Source organism: Phyllostomus discolor, chromosome 8 (assembly GCF_004126475.2).
Source record: "Phyllostomus discolor isolate MPI-MPIP mPhyDis1 chromosome 8, mPhyDis1.pri.v3, whole genome shotgun sequence".
NCBI lineage: Eukaryota > Metazoa > Chordata > Mammalia > Chiroptera > Phyllostomidae > Phyllostomus > Phyllostomus discolor.
The window spans coordinates 89269193-89291377 of NC_040910.2; the positions used below are offsets into that span (position 1 = coordinate 89269193).

The following is a 22185-nucleotide window of genomic DNA, read 5'->3' on the forward strand; positions in this document are numbered from 1 at the left end:
ATTGTGCTATAAATTGCCCTGGCTGGGCAGCTCCGTTGGTTAGATCATTGTCCCACTACACCAAAGTTGTGGGTTCGATCCCTGCTCAGGGCCCATACAAGAATCAACCACTGAATGTGTCAACAAGTGGAACAACAAATTGATGTTTCTCTCCCCCTACACATTCTAAAATCAATCAATATAAAAACTTTAGATTGATTTCCTATAAAATGGTGGCATAGGTAAACATGGCTTGCCTCCTCGCACAACCACATCAAAAGTACAACTAAAATATAGAACAGCCATCACTCAGAACACTGAGAAATCGAGTCAAATGGGAGTCTGACAACTATGGAATTGAATAAACTTCATCCATCCAGACTGGTAGGAGGGGCGGAGACATGGAACAGACTGGTCCCATATCCACGTGTGGTCGATAAAAATTCTGGAGGGATATCTCGGGAGCAAGGAGTCTAAGCCCCACGCCAGGCCCCCTGTCCAGGGTTCCAGCACCAGGAAGATAGGTACCCATAACTTCTGGCTGCAAAAACCAGTGGGGATTGAGTCAATGGAAGAAATGGCTAGAGCCCCAAGCAGGTCCTCTTAAAGAACCCACACATGCAATCACCTACTCAGATTCACTCCCTCTGAGCTCCAGCATGTATAGCAGCTTAAAATGCACCAGTGGCATAACAAGGAGAAAGTGAAGTGTCTGGCATCAAGGTGAGCAGGGGCCATTGTCCCTTTTCTAAACTCTCCCCCCACAGGGCCACAGAACCAACAATCTGGTGCCATATCTGAGACACCAACACCCTGGCTAACACTGTTTGACCTGCCTTGGAGATCCCCAGAGACCCTACCCCACCCAAATTATTAGTGGCCACAGCCAATCCTTGCAGCTGACTGGCTTGGGTAAATCCTTCTCGTTGATCTGCCAACAGCAACCAAGGCTCAACTACAAGAGGAGGGTGTACTCAGCCCACACAAAGGGCACACCTCAAGTACCCAGCTTGGGTGGTAGGGGAGACTGTGCCGCTGGACCCTACAAGACACCTACTACATTAGGCCACACTACCAAGACATGGAGTCAAAGCAGCTCTACTTAATACATAGAAACAAACAACGGGAGGCTGCCAAAATGAGAAGACAAAGAAACATGGCCCAGATAAAAGAACAGAGCAAAACTCCAGAAAAAGAGCTAAACAAAATGGAGATAATCAATCTCTCAGATGCAGAGTTCAAAACACTGGTTATAAGGATGTTCAAGGAGCTTAGTGAGGAACCCAGCAGCATAAAAATATCCAGTCAGAAACAAAGTTTACACTAATTGAAATAAGAACAATTTACAGGGGCACAACAGTAGAGTGGATGAAGCCAAGAATCAAATCAATGATTTGGAACATAAAGAAGCAAAACACCAGTAATCAGAAGGACAAGAAAAAAAAAGAATCCAAAAAATTGAGGATAGTACAAATGGCCTTTGGCACAACTTCAAGAGCTCCAACATTCACAGCATAGGGATGCCAGAAGGAAAAAAGAGTAAAAAATTAGAAGTCTGTTTGAAAAAATAATGAAAGAGAAAACTTTGCTAATTTGGTGAAGGAAATAGACATGCAAGTCCAGGAAGCACAGAGAGTCCCAAACAAGATGGATGCAAAAAGGCCCACTCCGAGACACATCATAATTAAAATGCTAAAGGTTCAAGATAAAGAGAGAATCTTAAAAGCAGCAAGAGAAAAGTAATTAGTTACCTACAGGGGAATTCCCATAAGTCTGACAGCTGATTTCTCAAAAGAAACTTTGCAGGATAGAAGGGATTGGCAAGAAATATTCAAAGTCATGAAAAGCAGGGACCTATAGCCAAGATTGCTCTACCCAGCAAAGCTATCATTTAGAAGCAAAGGGCAGATAAAGAACTTCCCGGACCAAAACAAACAAACAAACAAAAAAACCTAAAGGAGTTCATCATCACCAAACCATTATCATATGAAATGTTGAAGGGACTTATTGGAGAAAAAGATCGAAACTATAAACAATAAAATACCAATAAATACATATCTAACAACAATTGAATCTAAAAAAAACAAACTAAGCAAACAAAAAGAACAGAGACAGAATCATGGATATGGAGAGTGTTTTGATAGTTGCCAGTTGGGAGGAGGGAGTAGAGGAATGGGTGAAGAGGTGAGGGGATTAAAAAGAACAAACAAGTCGTTACAGAACAGACATGGAGATGTAAAATATAGTACAGGAAGTGGAGTAGCCAAAGAACTTATAAGCATGACACATGAGGTGTGCTGGGCGGAAGAGGGCAAAGTGGGAAAAATGGGGACAACTGTAATAGCGTAATAAATAAAATACTAAAAGAAAAATAAAAAATTTTTAAACCTTATAAATTAATTTTTAGCATTTTTAAGAAAATTCTAATTCAAAATTTTAAACATTCAATATAACTATGTACTTGTACATCAATAAATTATTTTTTGAACAATTCATAAGGAAATTGGTAAATTTTTCCTTTCTTAATTTGTGTAGTTCCTCATGTAATGTTACAATGAAATGTAAAAGAACATATATTGTCAATGGAAATAATGATTATAATAACAGCTGGTACCTAATGAGCACTGTTCCAAGTATTAAATCTTTACATCAAAACATGAACATATATTGACACTTGTTTAAGCCCAATTTTTCAGATGAGTAACTGAAGCACAGAAAGGTTAAGTAACTTGCCCAAAGTGACACAGCTGTAATCAAGCGCTCTATGCCTGGTAGGGAGATCTGAAACTTTATTCCTGTAGAATCTGAGTTCATGGTGGTTTTGTCTTTACTGGATGCTCTACTGAATTCCCATTAACCAGGCTTTTGGGATGAGGACACACTAAGATGTGCCCCTAGTGAATCTCTAGGTATCTAGACCTTGCCCTCTTTCTCCATTGAGTAGCAGAGCCATTTTTCCCTTGGCAATCACATCTATGGCACCCTCTTGGCTGGGGCTGCTATAACAAAGTACCACAGGCTGGGTGGCTTGAACAACAGACATTTATTTCCTGGGCTGGAAGTCTGAGATTAGGGTGCCAGTATCGTTAGGTTCTGGTAAGAACTCTTCCTGGCTCGCAGGTGGCTGCCTTCTTCCTCTATCTTCACATGTCCTCAGATAGGGGAGAGAGAGAGGTAGAGGTAGAGAGAAAGAGAGAGGGGGGAGGGAGGGGGGGAGAGAGAGAGAGAGAGGGAGGAGGGGAGAGAGAGAGAGAGAGAACGCCTCTAGACTCTCCCCTTTAATATAAGAAATAGGAGAACTCTAATCCCACCATGGGGGCTTTGCCCTCATGACCCCATCTAAACCTAATTATTCCCAAAGGCTCACCTCCTAACACCGTAACATTGGGTTAGGGCTTCAACATATAAATTTTGGGGTAATATAAGCATTCAGCTCATAACAGTAACCCCTTCTCTGTATATTGATTCAGAGGTATTAGGAGTCCCTTGGCCAACTGGCCGCCTTGGCTTCAAATGAATGGAACCATGGTAGTGTTTACTAGTTTAGACACTTCTCCTTGGGTTCTAAGACCTCTGGACACATTGAGTCCCTGATCTCTGGAACGGAAAGCAAAAAATTATTTCAGTGAATCATTAGGGTCATAGTGGGAGGGACCACTCCCACCTCCTCTCCTTGGTTCCTGGACACCTGCAGTCTGGCAATGTCTAAATCCCAGAGTAGCGATGCTAGCAGAAGCCCTACAAACAAGGAGAGCAAATCCACACCCAGAACACGGGCCTTTCCCTGTGAGAAGGAGGCGCTGTCCACACTGGAAGTCTTGCTGCAAACAAGGGATTGTTGTTTTGCCTCTCAGAGGGCGACTTTCCTCTTGGAGAAGCGCCCTCTGCTGGCCTTTCCTAAGATCTGTGGCCAGAACATCCTCTACTTCCTTTTATTTGAGGAGTTTCAGGTGTTTCCTAGTGTCATTGATGGTGTCGTTTGTGGTTCTGCTGCTCATCCTTCTTGTTGCTGTTGTGGGATTTCCAAGAGTAGAGAAAAACGGCAACTTTACTGTTTGTTTAATACGGCAAAGTAGTAAATTGTAAAATATGATAATTCTGAATGTTTATATGATCGAATTGTATTTTAATATTAATTCTAGTGTATTTTCTGGCATTCTTAAATGAGTTCTGGTTTAAAAATTTTCAGCAGTACATTCCTAATCTTAAAAAGGGGGTTGAGGATATTAGTTAAATTTCTCCATTGGTTGCTTGTTGTTATTTTTTTTTTAAATAAGTGTTTGATGTTGCAATAATTTCAGATTCACAAAAAAGTTGCAAAGATCAAACTGAGGGTTCCCATATTACCCTTCACCCAGTTGCCCTTGATGTTAACATCTTCCATTATCATGTACTTTTGTCACAACAAACACATCAACACGGGTACAGTACTTACTGGTAACTAAACTCCAGACTGTTTTCTGATTCCACTAGTTTTTCTACTAATGTCCTTTTTCTGTATCAGGCTCAAATCCAGGATACCATGTTGCATTTACTGTTTAGTAGTTTTTCAAGAGTAGGAGTTAACTCAGGGATATTTTTCGTGTACAAGTTTTGCAAGAAGGGTTTAAACTTTTCAAGCTAGTCAACTGAACCAATCTGAAAAGCTTCAACTCTGATTTTCTTTTAACACACTAATTTGCAAATAAAATTCACAGACACACAGACAGTCCCCCAAACTCGTACATTTTAACGACAATTTATCGTTCATAATAGTTTAGAGACAGACCATAAATTATATTTATTATGTTTTTGTGCTGTAACAGCACAATTGCTTTTCTATAAACTCTCTTTAGTACTGGAAATAAATGTTTGGAGCCAGCACAGTTGGATGTGCTCACACACCCTTTGAGATAAGGACGGGGAGAAAGTTTTGCTTGTGTGGCCCATACACAGAAAAAGAGATGAAGCCATTTGTCTCCAGTCCGATTTTTTCTTTTAAAAGTAAAAGCTAGGCAAGATAAATGCTCCTGTTTTGGGTCAGTCCTTAGCTTTCACTTGCAAAGTCTCATTTGTCATGTTTTCAAAACGCGGAGGTGCACTTCATTTGCAAGGACGATTTTTGCAGACAATCGTCCTTGAAATCAGTTGGTGTGAACCAAAATGGAATTTCGTGCGACCCAGATGGGACTCGAACCCACAATCCCCAGCTCCGGAGGCTGATGCCTTATCCATTAGGCCACTGGGTCACCACAGAAACAGGTTTCTCACAACGTCCTCTTACGCGATGGCATCATCGTGCCCGCCCCTACGCTCCGCGGGCTCGCGACCGCGTGTATTTTGGAGAGCCGCCCCCAACGGCGCCAACGTGCGCCTGCGCCCTTCTGCACCCTTGGCCTGGACTTCAGTCCGGCACTGGTGCGTCTGCGCAGGCTCTCCTTGACCTGGTCCGCTGGACTGCATACTCAGCTTGTGGGCAGTCTGTTATCTGTCTGCTGGATGTTTTGGAAGGTTTTCTGCCCTGGCTGCGTGTTACGCGCGGCTGGGGAACTTTAAGCAAAATTCCATTGACTGTGATTCCCCGTTCTAATTTTGTTTACCTGGGCGGGCGGGGCGTTTGCATTTTATAAAGCTCCTAGACCTTCCTCTGCCGCTGACGTTAATAATCATTCAGAGAGCGTTAGGTCGTCCTGCACCCCACTTCAACCTTCCCATCATTTACAGTACCTTCCTTCTGTTTTTTTTTTCTTGCATTTACTCAAGGCACATTAATTTGATGACCTATTATGTGTAAATAGGCTCTTCTGTAATTTCGCCCCTCTACCTCACTCATCTACATCGATTTTCCTCCTCCTCTCCTCTTCCGGATTAAAGGGAAAAATATAGAGGCTTCTGGTCGAGATGGCGAGGTGGGTAAATGTGGTACTTGCATCCTCCTATAACCACATTAAGATTTCAACTAAATTATAGAACAGCCTGAAATCTAGCAAAATGAAAATCCTTCAGCTAAGGATTTAAAGAACAAGCCACATGGAGCCTGGTAGGAGGGGTGGAGCTGTGGAACAGGTAAGCTCCATACCTGTGTGTAGCAGATAAAAATTGGGAGGGACGTCTTGGCTGCTGAGGTCTCCCCAAGGAGAGAAGTGTCCCAGCCCCTCCATCCCAGGCACCCGCCCCCGATCCCAGGGTTCCAGTGCCAGAAAGAGAAATCCCCATAACTTCTGGCTATAAAAACTAGTGGGGATTTTGGCTTCTGGAGCTCCAGGCAGATCTCAAAGGCTTGCTGCCAGACTAATTCAGACTCCATCCCTCTGAGCTCCAGCACTGGGGCAGCAGCTGGAAAGGCACCAGGGATGTATAGGGAGGAATGAATGGTCTGGCATTAGGGACAGAGCTGGAAGGGCAACTTTCTGCCAGACGAAATTGCTGGCAGAGGCCATTGTTCCTTTTCTGAGGCCGTCCCTCCACCCCAACAGAGCCAACAGGTGGGTTCCATATATGAGTCTCCATCAACCTGGATACCATCCAGGTGATTCCCTGAGAACCAGCCTCACCCACATTTTGGGCTCAACCCAAGCTGGTTCTAGTGGCTTTTCCATGGTAATGCCTGTCTTGGCTCATGCTTCAGACTTTCCTAAAATGTCTCAAACAAGCAGCATTTGGCCTCAATGTGCCCCGTACTTCTCGCTAAGTGGTTCAAGGCCCTGCACTAGAAGCAGCCTGCCGTGGTTTGCAGCTTGGGCTCTCCTGGGCACCTCCAAGCCCAGCATAAGTAGCAGCCATCTGTGGATTGCTTTGTAGCTCATGCCAGGTGACCCTGTGCAGAACACAGGCAGCAGTTGACATTGGCCTGTACCCCCTGGGAGGCCCCAGAACCAGCACCCTGGTGGACAGCTTCAGACAACCTTGAAGCACCTGCACAAATAACACACGTAAAGGGTGGCCTCAGGGGACACCTCATCTCTGATGAACTAAGTCTTGCCTCATAGGGTGGGCCTGTCTGCACAGCAGGAACACCATGGTGGTCGATGGTCACAGCCAGTCCTTACAGATCAGCCTAGGAATAAATCCTTCCCATTGACGTGTCAACAGCAATCAAGGCTCAATTGCAACAGAAGGGTGTACACAGCCCACATGGGGTGACACACCTGGGGTGCCCAGCTTGTGTGATCAGGGGGGCTGTGCCACTGGACCCTACAGAACACCTACTATATAAGGCCACTCTACCAAGCCTGGTAGATGTAGCAGCTCTACCTAATTCATAGAATCAAACACAGGGAAGCTGCCAAAATGAGACAAGGAAACATGTCCCAAATGAAAGAACAGAACAAAACTCTAGAAAAAGAACTAAACAAAATGGAAGCAAGCAATCCACTGGATGCAGAGTTCAAAACACTGATTATAAGGATGCTCAATGAGTTGAGAACTTCAATAGCATAAAAAAGAACACAAAGACCATAAAAAATAACTAGCCAGAAATGAAGGTTATATTAACTAAAATAAAGAATAATTTACAGGGAGTCAACAGAATAGATAAAGCTGAGAATCAAATCAGTGATTTGGAATATAAGGAAGCAAAAGACACCCAATCAGAACAGTAAAAAGAAGAAAATGAGGGTAGTGTAAGGAGCCTTTGGGACAACCTCCAGCTCTCCAACATTCACATCATAAGGGTGCCGGAAAGGGAAGAGAGAGAAAAAAATTAAAACCTAAAGAGGCCCACACCAAGAAAATTAAAATGCAAACTGTTAAAGACAGAATCTCTTGCTTTTAGCAACAAGAGAAAAACAATTAGTTACCTACAAGGGAGTTTCCATGAGACTGTCAGCTGATTTCTCAACATAAACTTTGCAGACCAGAAGGGAGTGGCAAAAATTATTCAAAGTGATGAAAAGCAAGGACCTGTAACTAAGATTACTCTACCCAGCAAAGCTATCATTCATAATGGAAGGAGAAATAAAGAACTTCCCAGACAAGAAAAAGCTAAAGGAATTCATCACCACAAAACCATTATTACACGAAGTGTTCAAGTATCTTGAAGAAGAAGAAGGGGGAAAAGAGATTAAAAATGTGAACAATAAAATGGCAATAAGTACATATCAATAATTGAATCTAAAAAACAAATGAACAAGCAGAACAGAAACAGACACATAAATACCGAGAACGTTGTGATGGTTGCCAGATGGGAGGGGGGTTCGGGGGATGCGTGAGAAAGGTGAAGAAGGGATGAAGGACAAATTGATTGTTACAGAATAGTTCTGTTGGGATGTAAAGTACAGAATAGGAAATATAGTCAATAATATTCTAATAATTATGTATGGTGTCAGATGAATATGCGATCTATTGGGATGATCACTTAGTAATGTAATGTGTAATCACTGGGGTATGCTCTGGGAACTAATCTAATCTAATATTGTATATCAAGTGTAACTTTAAGAACTGATTTAAACTTTTTTTCATCCAGTTATTTTTAATATGTTATATTGATTATGCTATTACATTTGTCCCATTTCCCCCTTCACTCCCCTCCACCCTGTACACCCTCTCCCACCCATATCCCCCCCTTTAGTCATGTCCATGTGTCATACTTATAAGTTCTTTAGCTTCTACATTTCCCATACTATTCTTGCCCTCCCCTATCTATTTTCAACCTACAATCTATGCTACTTATTCTCTGTACCTTTTCCCCCTCTCTCCTCCTCCCACTCCCCTGTTGATAACCCTCCATGTGATCTCCATTTCTGTGGTTCTGTTCCTGTTCTAGTTGTTTGCTTAGTTTCTTTTGGTTTTGCTTTAGGTGTGGTTGTTAATAATTGTGAGTTTGCTGTCCAAAACTGATTTAAACTTAAAAAATAAAGGGAAAATGGATATAACAAGAGCTCTAAATACAGAATAATATGGATATTTTTAAAACCTTAAAGCTAGGTTTTGGATGAAGATTTAGAGTCTTTCTGGTTTCTTGCACAGTAAATATCTCTGTGCTTCTTGCTTGTAAAGATGCTGCATTTGTGGTTTTAAAAAATACACAATTTCATTTTCTTTTTGGACACATATTACCTGTTCATTGTAAAACCGTATAAAATAGGGATAAGCCAAATGAAAAAAATTGAAATTGATTATAATCCTACCACTTAGAGATAAGGACTGTTAACATTTTGCTGAGTTGGGTTTTTTTCTTTTCAGATTTTATTTATTTACTTTTTAGAGAGGGGGAGGGAGGGAGAAAGAAAGGGAAATACCAATGTGTGTTTGCCCCTTGTGGGCCCCCCACTGAGGGACCCATTCTGCAAACCAGGCCTGTGCCCTAACTGGGAATCAAACCGGCGACCCTTTGGTTTGCAGGCCAGCACTCAATCCACTGATCCACACCAGCCAGGGCTTGGTATGTGTTTTTAAAATCTTGTCTGTATGTCATTGTTTTACTACCTGTGGATCATAAGCCATCGAGGAGATGCTTTCCATTAAAGCTAAGACACTGTTAGTGAATAATAATTAATGAATGATGACAATGCTATAAGAATTATTAATTGTATTCAGTCTCGACCCTAGAGTACACTTTTTTTTTAAAGATTTTATTTATTTATTTTTAGAGAAGGAAGGGAGGGAGAAAGAGAGAGAGAGAAACATCAATGTGCAGTTGCTGGGGGCCATGGCCTGCAACCCAGGCATGTGACCTGACTGGGAATCGAACCTGTGATGCTTTGGTTCACAGCCCGTGCTCAATCCACTGAACTATGCCAGCCAGGGCCACTTTTTTTTTTCCTTACATCCATTTTCAGGGCCCTAATGACCTCAGTGTCTTTAAGTCTTGTAACATGGTTTTACTATTGCTAGCTTTCTCTAAATTTCTGCAGAAACACATTCAGGTAAGCAGACATCTTCTTAATATTTTGTGTGACATGGAAAATATGCATAAATCATTTCTGCATACCAAAATACAGTGGTGGTCTCTGGAGGAAAACATTTGTGTGTTGTTGGAGTTGCAGGCTAAACTAGCTGCTTTTTCACTGGAACACAGTTTTAATTTGAAAGAATGGCTGACATACTAAGGTTATTCATACCTGTCACACCTGGTTTGCTTCTCCACAGAGCAGCTCCATTCTCATGCTTACATTATCACACGGTTTATGGAAGAGACAGGGTATCTCACTCTCAAAGGCCTCAATAAACCCTGGCTGGATTGTTGAGTTTGTTAGAGTACCATCCCAATACTCCTTATATTGTGGGTTCCACCCCCAGTCAGGCCACATACAAGAATCAACCAATTAATGCATGCATGAATAAGTGGAACAACAAATCAAATCAGTGTTTCTGTCTTCCTTCTCTCTCTAAAATATTTTTTTAAGATTATTTATTTTTAGAGAGAGGGGAAGGGAAGGAGAAAGAGAAGGAGAGAAACATGGATGTGTGAGAGATACACTGTTCAGTTGCTGTTGCTCACACACCTCCAACCAGGGAGCTACTCCACAACCCAGGCTGCCTGTGCCCTGACTCAGAATCAAACCAACAACCTTTTGTTTTCCAAGCTGGCACTCAATCCACTGATCACATGAGCCAGGGCTAAAAACAATTTTTTTAAAAAAGAGAGCTTTGTAGACCCTGACTGGTATGGGTCAGTTGACTGAGTGTCATCCTGCAAAGCAAAAGGTTGGTGGTTCAATTCCTGGTCAGGGCACATGCCTGGGTTGCAGGTTTGAGATCACATTGATGTTTTTCTTCTTCTCTTTCTCTGAAAGTAAATAAATAAACAAATGAAATATTTTTTTAAAAGCCTCTGTAGATGTTTTATTGCACTGTGTTACATCTTCATCACCAAATCTATCCCTGTGACTAGGGTGGAATGTAGTGATTGGCCCTAGGTCAGAGGCCCTCTCCTGAATCTCCAAACTACAATAGCTAAGAGTGGAGGGTGCATGGTTCCTTAGGGCAACCTTGTATCTTTCAAAGGTAACTTTCACTTTTGACATTGTATTTCTGTCTCAGGTTGTTCTCAGATGCAAGTCCTGAATGGTTGAGAGCCTGCATGGGTCCTGGAACCAGACAGCCTGGGTTTGTGATGATTCTAGTCTCCTCTTCTGTGAAATGGAACACATGACATTACTACCTCTGAGAGTTGTGAGGATTAAATGTATTAATATGTATACAATGCAACATACAGATGTATTGTAGAACTGTACGCTTGAAACTTACGAACCCATGTCACCCTAATAGAATTTTTTAAAAGATTAAATGTTTTAAGCCCTGGCTGGCGTAGCTCAGTGGATTGAGCACGGGCTGCGAACCAAAGTGTCGCAGGTTCAATTCCCAGTCAGGGCACATGCCTGGGTTGCAGGCCACAGCCCCCAGCAACCGCACATTGATGTTTCTCTCTTTCTCCCTCCTTTCCCTCTCTAAAAATAAATAAATAAAATCCTTAAAAAAAAGAAAATGAAAATACAATACACACACACACACACACACACACACAGATTAAATGTTTTAATATATGTAAAACACTTGGAACACTTCTGGACATGTAGTGGAGGGTGCATGGTTCCCCAGGGCAACCTTGTATCTTTCAAAGGTAACTTTCACAATTGACATTATATTTTCTGTTTCAGGTTGTTTTCAGGTGCAGGTCCTGAATAGTGGTTAAGAGCATGAAAAGTTATGTATTTGTAACCTTCAGGGGTAGGGCAGGGTGTTCATTAGAGTTTTCCTGTTTTCTCTACAATTGTCCCATTCAGAATTCTACAACTCACATCCCCTTAGGCCAGAACAGAGTCTCCTTTCCTACCACCAATCATTAAAGAAAAGGCACAGCCTTCCCAAGATGAATTTAGGTTTCATGCATTTCCCTGAAACATTCAGAATAGCAAGAGAATGCCTGGCAGTGACTGGTTTAGGGGTGAATTCTTTCCACATGTTTGTGCTTGGGGGATGGGATTATGCTGACTGGGTAGGTGAGAGGAGAGTCATCCTCCCAAGAACCCCATGGCTGCCACACAGTGACTGAAACTAGCATAAACGCCTGCAAGAATGGACAACGTTCGATGTTTGAATTTATGTAGAGCAAGAAAGAAAACCAATTTAATTTTTCTAAAGATACTCTTTTTAGGATACAGAAAAATTGAAGAAAGAAGATGATCCATAATCCCGATGCCCTAACAACAATAATTGGTACTTGAAAAAGTAATTGTACATGGAAAAAAAATGATAAATGCAAACATTCAGAAATGTGTAAAACACAGTATAGAAGATTACTGGAAAGATTGGCAAAACTTCAAAACGGACTATATATAGGGGTGGACAAAATTAGGATTAAAGTTGTAACAAATAACTGATACAATAATAAATGGTAACACAAGAATAAACTGTTTTGCGTAGTCACCACTGTAACCTACTTTTGCCCATCCCTGTATACATACAGAGAGGGGAGGAGAGGGAGATAGTAGAAAATGTAGCAAAATGTTAACATTGGGCAAATATAGGTAAAGATTTGCAATTCTTCTGTAAATACAGATTTTAAATAATTTAAAAATAAAAGCGTGTCAAGAGAAACAGGCACAGTAAACCTCTCGTTGCCGTATATTTGTGGTTTCTATGCAGTCTTTTACGACGCATGCTTAAAAGAAAATGCCACACATATTTGTCTAGTCCTTCCTCTCCATGGATGGAAAGTTCTTCCAAGTTCCTTCTGTGAAATATACATACAGTATGTTTCTATGTCAACATTTTAAAGAGAATAATTTTGGGAATCATTCGTTGTACTTGGTCAAGGCAACAGTCGAGGAAAAAGACCGGCAATTTTTTAAGAACGCTCAAACCCTTTTGCAAAGGCCGGCTGCGACGAGGCTGAAATCCACCCTTCGCGCTACTTGCCGGGATTTGGAGTCTTCCAACTCCGAACAGCTAGGATTCCCTGGCCGCTCCCTCATCTCGCGATACTCTCCTCTCTCGGGTTAGGCCCTACGACCCCCCCCCCCCCAACAACGTGTTTTTCAAATCCACCAATAGACGCACAACGTAGGCTCAAACCAGCCAATCGGAATGCGGAGCCACCGGGAAATTTAAATCGCGCCGGCCGGCTGCACGAGCCACACGGTCTTCGAGCTGATCTGTGTCGGGCGTTTTCAGAGCAACTGAACCGCAGCCTGTCCGCCTCGCACGTCTTCTGTGAAAGGAGTAAGCAGGCAGTGCAGGTACCAACTCAGGCCCACCCGGGCCAGACACGTACGAGTGGCCATTAGGCAACACTCTGCTTGCGGGTGGCGGGAGGGAAGGCCTCGGGTACACGCTCGGCCTGGCTTTGGCCTCCCTTTTTATGGAGGCCTCCAGGGCGTCTTTCGCTGTCGAGGGGGCTGTTACACGATGCCAGTCCGCGGGCTTTAGACCGTCTAGGCTCTGCGGACCTCAGCGAGAGCCTTGACTCTTAGCGACTCGGAAAATCAGACTGAGTTTTGAGAGCCAAAGTGCCAGGAGGCGGCCTGGCGCCGCCTGCCCTTCCTCCGCTGCATCTTCCGGGGGTGGGGGACAGGGGACGGGACTGGAGATGATGCAGGTGGAAGTTGTATGGTCTGCCTCTTACAACGAAGGCCTTGGGTTGGCTGTGCCAATTTCGTAAGTTAACATAATGGAGTAAAGATAAATCGAAAGGAACCTTTGAAGGTTGCTCTTTAAGTAGCCGAGTCAGAATGATGTCAGCTGATAATCATCATCCTCATGAAGAATGTTCACTCGAAATTCCTGGTATTGAAAGTGTTAGCGAGATACGGAAGATACAGAGAACTGCGTCGCACATTTTCAGTGTTGACAGAAAAATGTTATGGAAGGCTTAATAAATGCAATAGTGAACGAAATTTTTCTTTTATTGAAAATTGTGAGGAGTGCGCCTATTTTGGTTATTTAAAGACCAGAGGACCTGAATCTATTGAGCCTAGGATATAGTTTTTACTGTAAGCTCAGTTTCCTACTTTGTCTTCAGTTAACTATTCATGGACTGTACATAGTAGTCTAGATCTGCACCGTCCAATATTGGACATGCTCGTGGCAAGTCCGAATTTTGAGCTATGGTGTACGCTTACAATGCACACAAGATTTCAAAGAATTAGTACGAAAGAAGAATGTGAAATATCTGTTAATATTTTTCTTACAGACAAAGCAAAATGATAAACGGGAAATTTTTTTTCTCTCCCTCATCTCATAGCTGTCTCCCTTTGTCTCACAACCATGTCCACCAATGAGAATGCTAACTCACCAGCTGCCCGTCTTAACAGGTTTAAGAACAAGGGGAAAGACAGTACAGTGAGTACCTTCTGTTGCTTTCATATAGTATTGGTTAAATGGAAAGATATTTTTGGGAATTTGAAAAAAAAAAAAGCCCTTACCTTGCAACAAAACCTAAAGTAGTAATAGGTGAAATGATCTGTTACCTTTTACCAAGGAAATGAGGCGTCGCCGAATAGAAGTTAATGTGGAGCTGAGGAAAGCTAAGAAGGATGAACAGATGTTGAAAAGGAGAAATGTGAGCTCCTTTCCTGATGATGCTACTTCTCCACTGCAGGAAAACCGCAACAACCAGGTGAATATATTTTAGCTTATGAATTATGGTAAACCCAGAAAATCAGTATGGTTGTTAAGTATTTTAAAGCATTCCTATCTTTACGGTTTTAACAATGAAATTGGCGAAGATTGTTTTTTCCCTGCTCTGAATCAGTAGTTCTGCTGGGTTTCCTACCTGCTCTTAGTAGTCTGCTGAACCTGACCCAAGGTCTTCTTTAGCTTTGATCTCCCTTCATGTTCGCCTGCATTTACAGTTGCCAGCTCAGTTACCTGACCTGGCCCATTCCAGTACCAAATGAAAATGTGTCCAGAACCAGCCACTCTCTGGCCCATTCCTACCTTTTTTTTTTTTTTTTTTTTTTTATTCTCTGTTTTTTGTACTTGTCTGAAAACTGTTCCACATGTAAAATGATGAATATTTAAGTAACAGGCAAAATTAAATGTAGGGCTAATGAATATTTAGTAACTGATTGTAAACCTAAAAAAAAATGCCTTCCCAATGACAAAGAGGGATATTATTGTTTGTAGTTAATCCAAAAGATAATTTGCAAAATCCCACTGTTTTGTAGGGCACTATAAATTGGTCTGTTGAGGACATTGTCAAGGGCATAAATAGCAACAATTTGGAAAGCCAGCTCCAAGCTACTCAGGCTGCAAGGTAAGTCATCTGTTGTAGCATAAGTAACCCTAGAAATTAGCCTTTTAGATTTTTCTTAAAAAAAATTATTTTCAGAGGGGAAGGGAAGGAGAATGAGAGTTTGTGAAACATCATTGTGTGGTTGCTTCTCACGTGTCCCCCACTGGGGACCTGGCCTGCAACCCAGGCATGTGCCCTGACTAGGAACCGAACAGGGGACCGGGGACCCTTTGGTTCACAGGCCTGCGCTCAATCCGCTGAGCCACACCAGCCAGGGCAGATTTTCCTTTTTTGTGGGAAAGAGATAGATGGTATGGGTAATGGTTAAGCCAGCTGTAGGAATCTTCCCTTAGGTAAAACTGTGATTTTCTGTAATACCTCTAAAGTCCCACCCATACCCGATGATCATCACTATTAACCTTTGGTGTACTTTAAAAAAAAATTGCAAATTTTTTGTCAATGTGGCATTTCAAGTAAGTGTCAGGGAAAGGAATTGTTCAGTAAGTGGGATTGGCATATACATTTAGAATGGTATATCCATTTAGAAAATAAGTATATTTAGACTCTTATCATCTCTCATCATACACAAATATTTGTGACATCCCTCACAGAAAGGATTAGTAATTTCTGGAGCGTAATGGTATGGAAAATCTAAATGGCAAATGTGGAAAAGACTTAACCTTACTTGGTCAGAGAAACAAATTAACGAGAGTGTAACTTTCAGATGTCTTGAAGTTTTAAAAAACTGACAAGATCTAGCCCTGGCCAGTATGGTTCAGTTGGTTGGAGTGTTCTGTACACCAAAAGGCTGAGGGTTTGATTCCTGGTCAGGGAACATACCTAGGTCATGGGTTCGATTCCTAGTCAGGGTGTATATGGGAAGAGGCTGATCAATGTTTCTCTCTCTCCCCTTCCTCTATCCCTTCCTCTCTGTAAAATCAATAAATATTTTAAACATTAAAAAAAAACCTGGCAAGATCTAAGGTAGATTTCTGTAGGGATTCAGAGAAGAGAGTAATCTACATTAGTGGTAGAGTGTGTGTGTGTGTGTGTTGTAGTAACCCTGATCCAAGGAAATGATTGTTGATTTTTAGAGAGGGGAGTGGGAGAGAAAGAGAAACATCGATCAGTCGCCTCCTGTTCTCGCCCTGACTAGGGATGGAACTCACAACCTAGGTATGTGCTCTGACTGGGAATTGAACCCGGGACCATTTTGGTGTATAGAATGGTGCTCCAACTAACTGAGCCACCTGGCCAGAGCCATTACTGGTGATATTTTGATTTTGGAAAAATGGGTATTTAAAGACGCCACATACAGTAAGTAGTACATTGCAACCAGTGTGTCCAGCTCCTTTTAAATTACAGGATAATTTGAGCGTTTAGTGCTTTACCGTAAAAGGTTATCTGAAGTTCTAAACTCTTGAATTGCATTTTTAATTGGTTTTTACACACACTTATTTGTTAATCACCTTCAACTTTTTTTTTTTTCTGCTCGCCCATAGGAAACTGCTTTCTAGGGAAAAACAGCCACCGATAGACAACATAATCCGGGCTGGTTTGATTCCAAAATTTGTGTCCTTTTTGGGCCGAACTGATTGTAGTCCCATTCAGTTTGAATCTGCCTGGGCCCTCACTAACATTGCTTCCGGGACATCGGAACAGACCAAGGCTGTAGTAGATGGAGGTGCTATCCCAGCATTCATTTCTTTGTTGGCATCTCCCCATGCTCACATCAGTGAACAAGCTGTGTGGGCTCTGGGAAACATCGCAGGTACTTGGCATTTTAAATTGTTTTGATGGAATGTCTCTAATCATGAGGTTGGAAAAAGTGTTATTGTATTTTTAAAGATTTTATTTATTTTTAGAGAGAGGAGAAGGGGAGAAAGGGAGAGAAGCATCAGTGTGTGGTTGCCTCTTGCGTGCCCCCTACTGGGGACCTGGCCCACAACCCAGGCATGTGCCCCAACTGGGAATTGAACCAGTGACTTTGGTTCACAGGCTGGCACTCAGTCCACTGAGTCACACCAGCCAGGGCTGCTTTGTTATAAGTAGTAGTGACCTTTGTGTTAAGTTTTGAACTTGCTTTCTTCTGGTGCTTATTAGATGTGAAAGTGGCATGTAGGTAAGTTAGGAAATTTCTGAGAGTGTTTCCTTTATGTTAAAATATTGGCACACTGGATCACTAAATATTGATAGTGCTAGAAAAGTAGATAGGTTTGACTTTGCCCTTTTTTCAGGTGATGGTTCAGTTTTCCGAGACTTGGTTATCAAATACGGTGCAGTCGATCCATTGTTGGCTCTTCTTGCAGTTCCTGATATGTCATCTTTAGCAGTAAGTTACTGACATAGTCAAGTTACTCACTTGTTGATTCTAATTTTCCCACCTCCCCCCAAAACAGGACCTTTATTGCATTTTTCTTTTCCCTCAGTGTGGCTACTTACGTAATCTTACCTGGACATTGTCAAACCTTTGTCGCAACAAGAATCCTGCACCCCCATTAGATGCTGTTGAGCAGATTCTTCCTACTTTAGTTCGTCTCTTGCATCATGATGACCCAGAAGTACTAGCAGATAGCTGCTGGGCCATCTCCTACCTTACTGATGGTCCAAATGAACGGATTGAAATGGTTGTGAAAACAGGAGTTGTGCCGCAGCTTGTGAAGCTCCTGGGAGCTACTGAATTGCCAATTGTGGTAAGCTATTAACCTTCAGATGAGAACATAAAGTATAAGGAACATAACTATTTGATATTAGTATTGACATACTACTTATTTGAGGCTGTGATGAGCCTATAACTTATCAAAATTTGGGGGGGTATAGAATTTTTGAGCAATGTTAGAAAAAAGACAAGTGTCACTGTGTCATTATTATTTTTTTTTTTCCCTTTTCAGACTCCTGCGCTGAGAGCCATAGGAAATATTGTCACTGGGACAGATGAACAGACTCAGGTTGTAATAGATGCGGGAGCACTTGCTGTGTTTCCCAGTCTGTTGATGAACTCTAAGACTAATATTCAGAAAGAAGCGACATGGACAATGTCAAACATCACAGCTGGCCGTCAGGACCAGATACAGCAAGTTGTGAATCATGGATTAGTCCCGTTCCTCGTTGTTGTTCTCTCTAAGGTAGTGAAGCCTTAGGCCTTAATCCAAGAATTGTTAGCACTTATGGATAGGCATTTGGAACTGTGTTTGATAAGATTCTTTTTTTTTTTTTTTTTTAACTTTTTGTTAAAAAAAGATTTCTTTATTGATTTGAGAAAGGGGGAAACATCGATTTGTTTTCCACTTATGCATTCATTGGTTGCTTCTTGTATGGGCCATGACTGGGAACTGAACCCACAACCTTGGTGTACTGGGGTGATGCTCTAAACAACTGAGCTACTTGGCCAGGGAATAAGACTCTTAATGTACTGATGTTGCATTTCTTTGCTAAATAACGGCCAATAATCTTTTTTTTTTTTTTTTTTGATAGTATTTTTGGAGTCTTATTTTTACAACCATTCTGAAATAAACCTGTTTTCTTATGTTTATTAGGCAGACTTTAAGACACAAAAGGAAGCTGTATGGGCTGTGACCAACTATACAAGTGGTGGGACAGTCGAACAGATTGTATACCTTGTTCACTGTGGCATAATAGAACCATTGATGAACCTCTTAACTGTGAAAGATACCAAAATTATTCTGGTTATTTTGGATGCCATTTCAAATATCTTCCAGGTAAGTCTTAACAAGGTAGTTTGAGTCTAGAATAATGATCCTTGGCTTATCCGTCACCCAGTGTGAACAGTTTGTCAACGTTTGACTTACTATCCTACTTCTCTTTAACTATGTCTCCTAAATTTTTCATAACAAATGATTTCATCTAAATATTTCTATATCTCCTAAAAGTTGAGGACTTTTAAAAAATCAAATCACAGTATTCTTACACTTAATAAATTTTTTTTATATCAACAGATGACTCAGGGAAATTTGTTTTTGTGTACCATAGACCATGGTTCTCTATAGACAATGGTTTTCCACCTTAACTAAGAGATTATATATCTGGGGTGTTCTTACAAAACAGAAATCTGTTTCCATCACAGATCAGTTGAACCTGAATATAGTGTCATTTTTAAAATATTCGATTAAATAACTTATTATGCAGGTAAAATATATAAAATTGTAAAACTTAATGTGAAAAAATGTAGTGTCATTTTTATAGATGTCCAGGTGATGATGAACAGAAAAGGTTGAGAACTATTCGAAGATCTTTGTGACCAAAAGCTACGGAAGTAGTTGCTAAGAGCAAGTATAGGTCAGATCACCTTGAATTTTTTTTTTTTTTTTTTTAGGATTTTCTTTATTTTTGGAGAGAGGGGAAGAGAGGGAGATAAACATCAGTATGAGGGAAAGATTGATGGGTTGCCTCTTGTATGCGCCCCAACTGGAGACCAAACCCGAAGCGCAGGCTTGTGTCCTGATTGGGAATCAACCAGTGACCTTGGTGACCCTTCTCTTTGCAGGACGACGCCCAACCTGAGCCACACTGGTCAGGGCTCCCCTTGTGTTTTTTAAAAAATGTAAAATGGAGATAGTTTTTATCTCATAAGGTTTGTTAAAGGAACTGTGAAGTGTTATTTCTGTCTGATAAATATTAGTATTCAAACATAGATTGGGATTTTTTTAGGCTGCTGAGAAACTAGGTGAAACTGAGAAACTTAGTATAATGATCGAAGAATGTGGAGGTTTGGACAAAATTGAAGCTCTACAAAACCATGAAAATGAATCTATATACAAAGCCTCATTAAACTTGATTGAGAAGTATTTCTCTGTAGAGGTGAGTGACATGGTAATGTTAATAAGAACTTGGAAAGTAGACATTTAAGGTTAAGTTTAGACTTTTTAAAATAAGGCTTTATTTATTTATTTTTAGAAAGAGAAGAGGGGAGGGAGAAAGAGGGGGAGAAACAGTGATTGGTTGCCTCTCACACACCTTCCACTGGGGACTTGGCCCCACAACCCAGGCATGTGCCCAGACTGGGAATCGAACCACCGACCTTTCAGCTCACAAGCTGGCACTCAATCCACTGAGCCACATCAGCCAGGGCTTTTTTCTCATGCTTTTTAAAATATTTATATTTAGAGAGAGGGGAAGGGAGTGAGAAAGGAAGAGAAATACTCATGTGTGGTTACCTCTCATGTGCCCCCTACCAGGGACCTGGCCTGCATTCCAGGCATGTGCCCTAACTGGGAGACTTTTGAGTTCACAGGCCCGCACTCAATCCACTGAGCCACACCAGCCAGGGCTCTCATGCTTTTAAAGATGCCCTGTACCCTTTTTAAATACAGCAGAATTATCAGTGTGAGTGGGACATAATGTATATGTATTTGCTCCTCAAATGTTTGGCTTGATGATAATATAATCTTTTTAACTTGAGATTTTTAAAAAATCACCAATTGACTTTGAAATGAATAAATAGCCTTGGGAATCTTAAAATATTTTGGGAGTAAGTGTGTCAATGGAGTAAGTTAGTCACTGGAGAAGTAGGCCATACTCTGGGCCTAATAAGCATTTTTTCCCTTGCCTATTAAAATGAAAGGCAGAGAAGAACCTTCCCCTCCCTTGTACTAATGAATTGGCACGTTTTGGCAGCCCTCTCTCCCTTCCTTCGCTTTTTCAAATATGGTACAGGATTAAAGGTTGGAATATGCAGATGAAGACCTTAAGAGTAAATACAGATTTCTGGGTAGGCTACTGCTTAGAAATATGCCATATTTATGAGATTACATTTTTTCGTTTAATACTTTCAGGAAGAGGAAGATCAAAATGTTGTGCCAGAAACTACCTCTGATGGCTATACGTTCCAAGTTCAGGATGGCGCTCCTGGGACCTTTAACTTTTAGATTGTCCAGCTGAGGCATAAAATGTTGTTTGTTGTGTGCTATGTTTGGTATAAGTTCGTCTTACTGTTTCTCTACTAAGAACTCTTTTTAAATGTGGTTTGTTATTGTAGCACTTTTTACAATGAAACTATACTTGAACAGTTCCAAACTGTACATACTGTATGAAACCTCTCCTTTCAATGAGTTTCTTATTTCTATGTGGAATTTCCTATCTTACAGTGTCTTGTAAATAAAGATTAAGTTTCACCATTTATGTTACTTCACCATGCCTGTGTTTTGCTTTCCAGTGTTTGGAGCTCATAGGTTAAAATGAAGGGTAACAGAACCACAATGATGTGACTAATTAGAGGTGTAGTTCTGGTTACGGACATCATTTGACTTAACATTTATCAAGGACAGAGGAGTGACAACTTTTCCTGCCTGCTCCTGAGTTTGGGCTTTGCCCTAGGTTGCTTCTCTTCGTGGTAATGGTGGCAGTTGGCATTTCCAGGTTTCACATCCATTTGTACCAGCCAGAAAAAAATTGTTCTGAGTTTTCACAAAAGAATGAATAAAACTTCCCAGAAGCCTTTGGCCCATCTCCTCAAGTCTCCAGTGGCCAGGGGGGTGAAATAAAAAAAAAATTAATGATGAATCTCCATGAGTTGCAAGTGAAATTCATTCCTCTCAGCCTTCAAGGCAATAGCTTGGGATCATCACCTGCAAAGTTTACCCAGTAAGTCAGGTTTATTTGGTAAGAGGTTGGACACAACTATTACATCTTTTCTTTTTCATTTAATCCTCAGGTGCTCCTTCCATGTACTCGGTTGAAAACCACTAGAAGGAAAACTAGCTCTGCTGTTAGCAGAATAGGAAAGAATGGGGTGGGAGTGTTAACTACAGTACCCCTTATGTCTGAGGAAAAATGAAATGATTGAAAAAGTACTATCTTGTTCCTGCTTTTTGGGTTAGCAGAAACATGATGAGCCAGTCCTCCACTGCTGAACTCTTGACAGCCTTGCCTGCCTTTATTCCCCTGTAGAAGACAAAATGCCATGGTACTAGAGGTGGGGATTTGAGTTGAGATTGAAGTTGAAAGTGATTTATGCTTTGCAGTGTGGGCCTGACATATGGTTCCCACAAAGAAAGGGGCAAGAAGGGCTGTTTGGCCATCAGGGAGGTAAT

At 41.4% G+C, this 22185-nt stretch overlaps 1 protein-coding gene and 2 non-coding genes across 3 annotated transcripts; 1 reads left to right on the plus strand and 2 right to left on the minus strand.

The window, feature by feature from the left end:
- Positions 1–5134: 5134 nt before the first annotated feature.
- TRNAR-CCG lies at positions 5135–5207 on the minus strand. The gene has a single exon. It is a non-coding gene; the product is annotated as a tRNA-Arg (tRNA).
- A 4512-nt stretch (positions 5208–9719) lies between these two features.
- LOC114504419 lies at positions 9720–9846 on the minus strand. Its single transcript, XR_003685191.1, has one exon. It is a non-coding gene; the product is annotated as a small nucleolar RNA SNORA33 (small nucleolar RNA).
- Positions 9847–13011: 3165 nt separating this feature from the next.
- Positions 13012–21287, plus strand: KPNA2 (karyopherin subunit alpha 2). The gene is made up of 11 exons (XM_028520453.2): positions 13012–13139; positions 14144–14241; positions 14381–14518; positions 15069–15157; positions 16639–16907; positions 17374–17468; positions 17566–17829; positions 18028–18261; positions 18673–18855; positions 19805–19954; positions 20929–21287. Exons 2-11 carry the CDS (start codon positions 14167–14169, stop codon positions 21019–21021), a joined length of 1590 nt encoding a protein of 529 aa, XP_028376254.1. The 5' UTR covers positions 13012–13139; positions 14144–14166; the 3' UTR covers positions 21022–21287.
- The last annotated feature ends 898 nt before the right edge of the window (positions 21288–22185 follow it).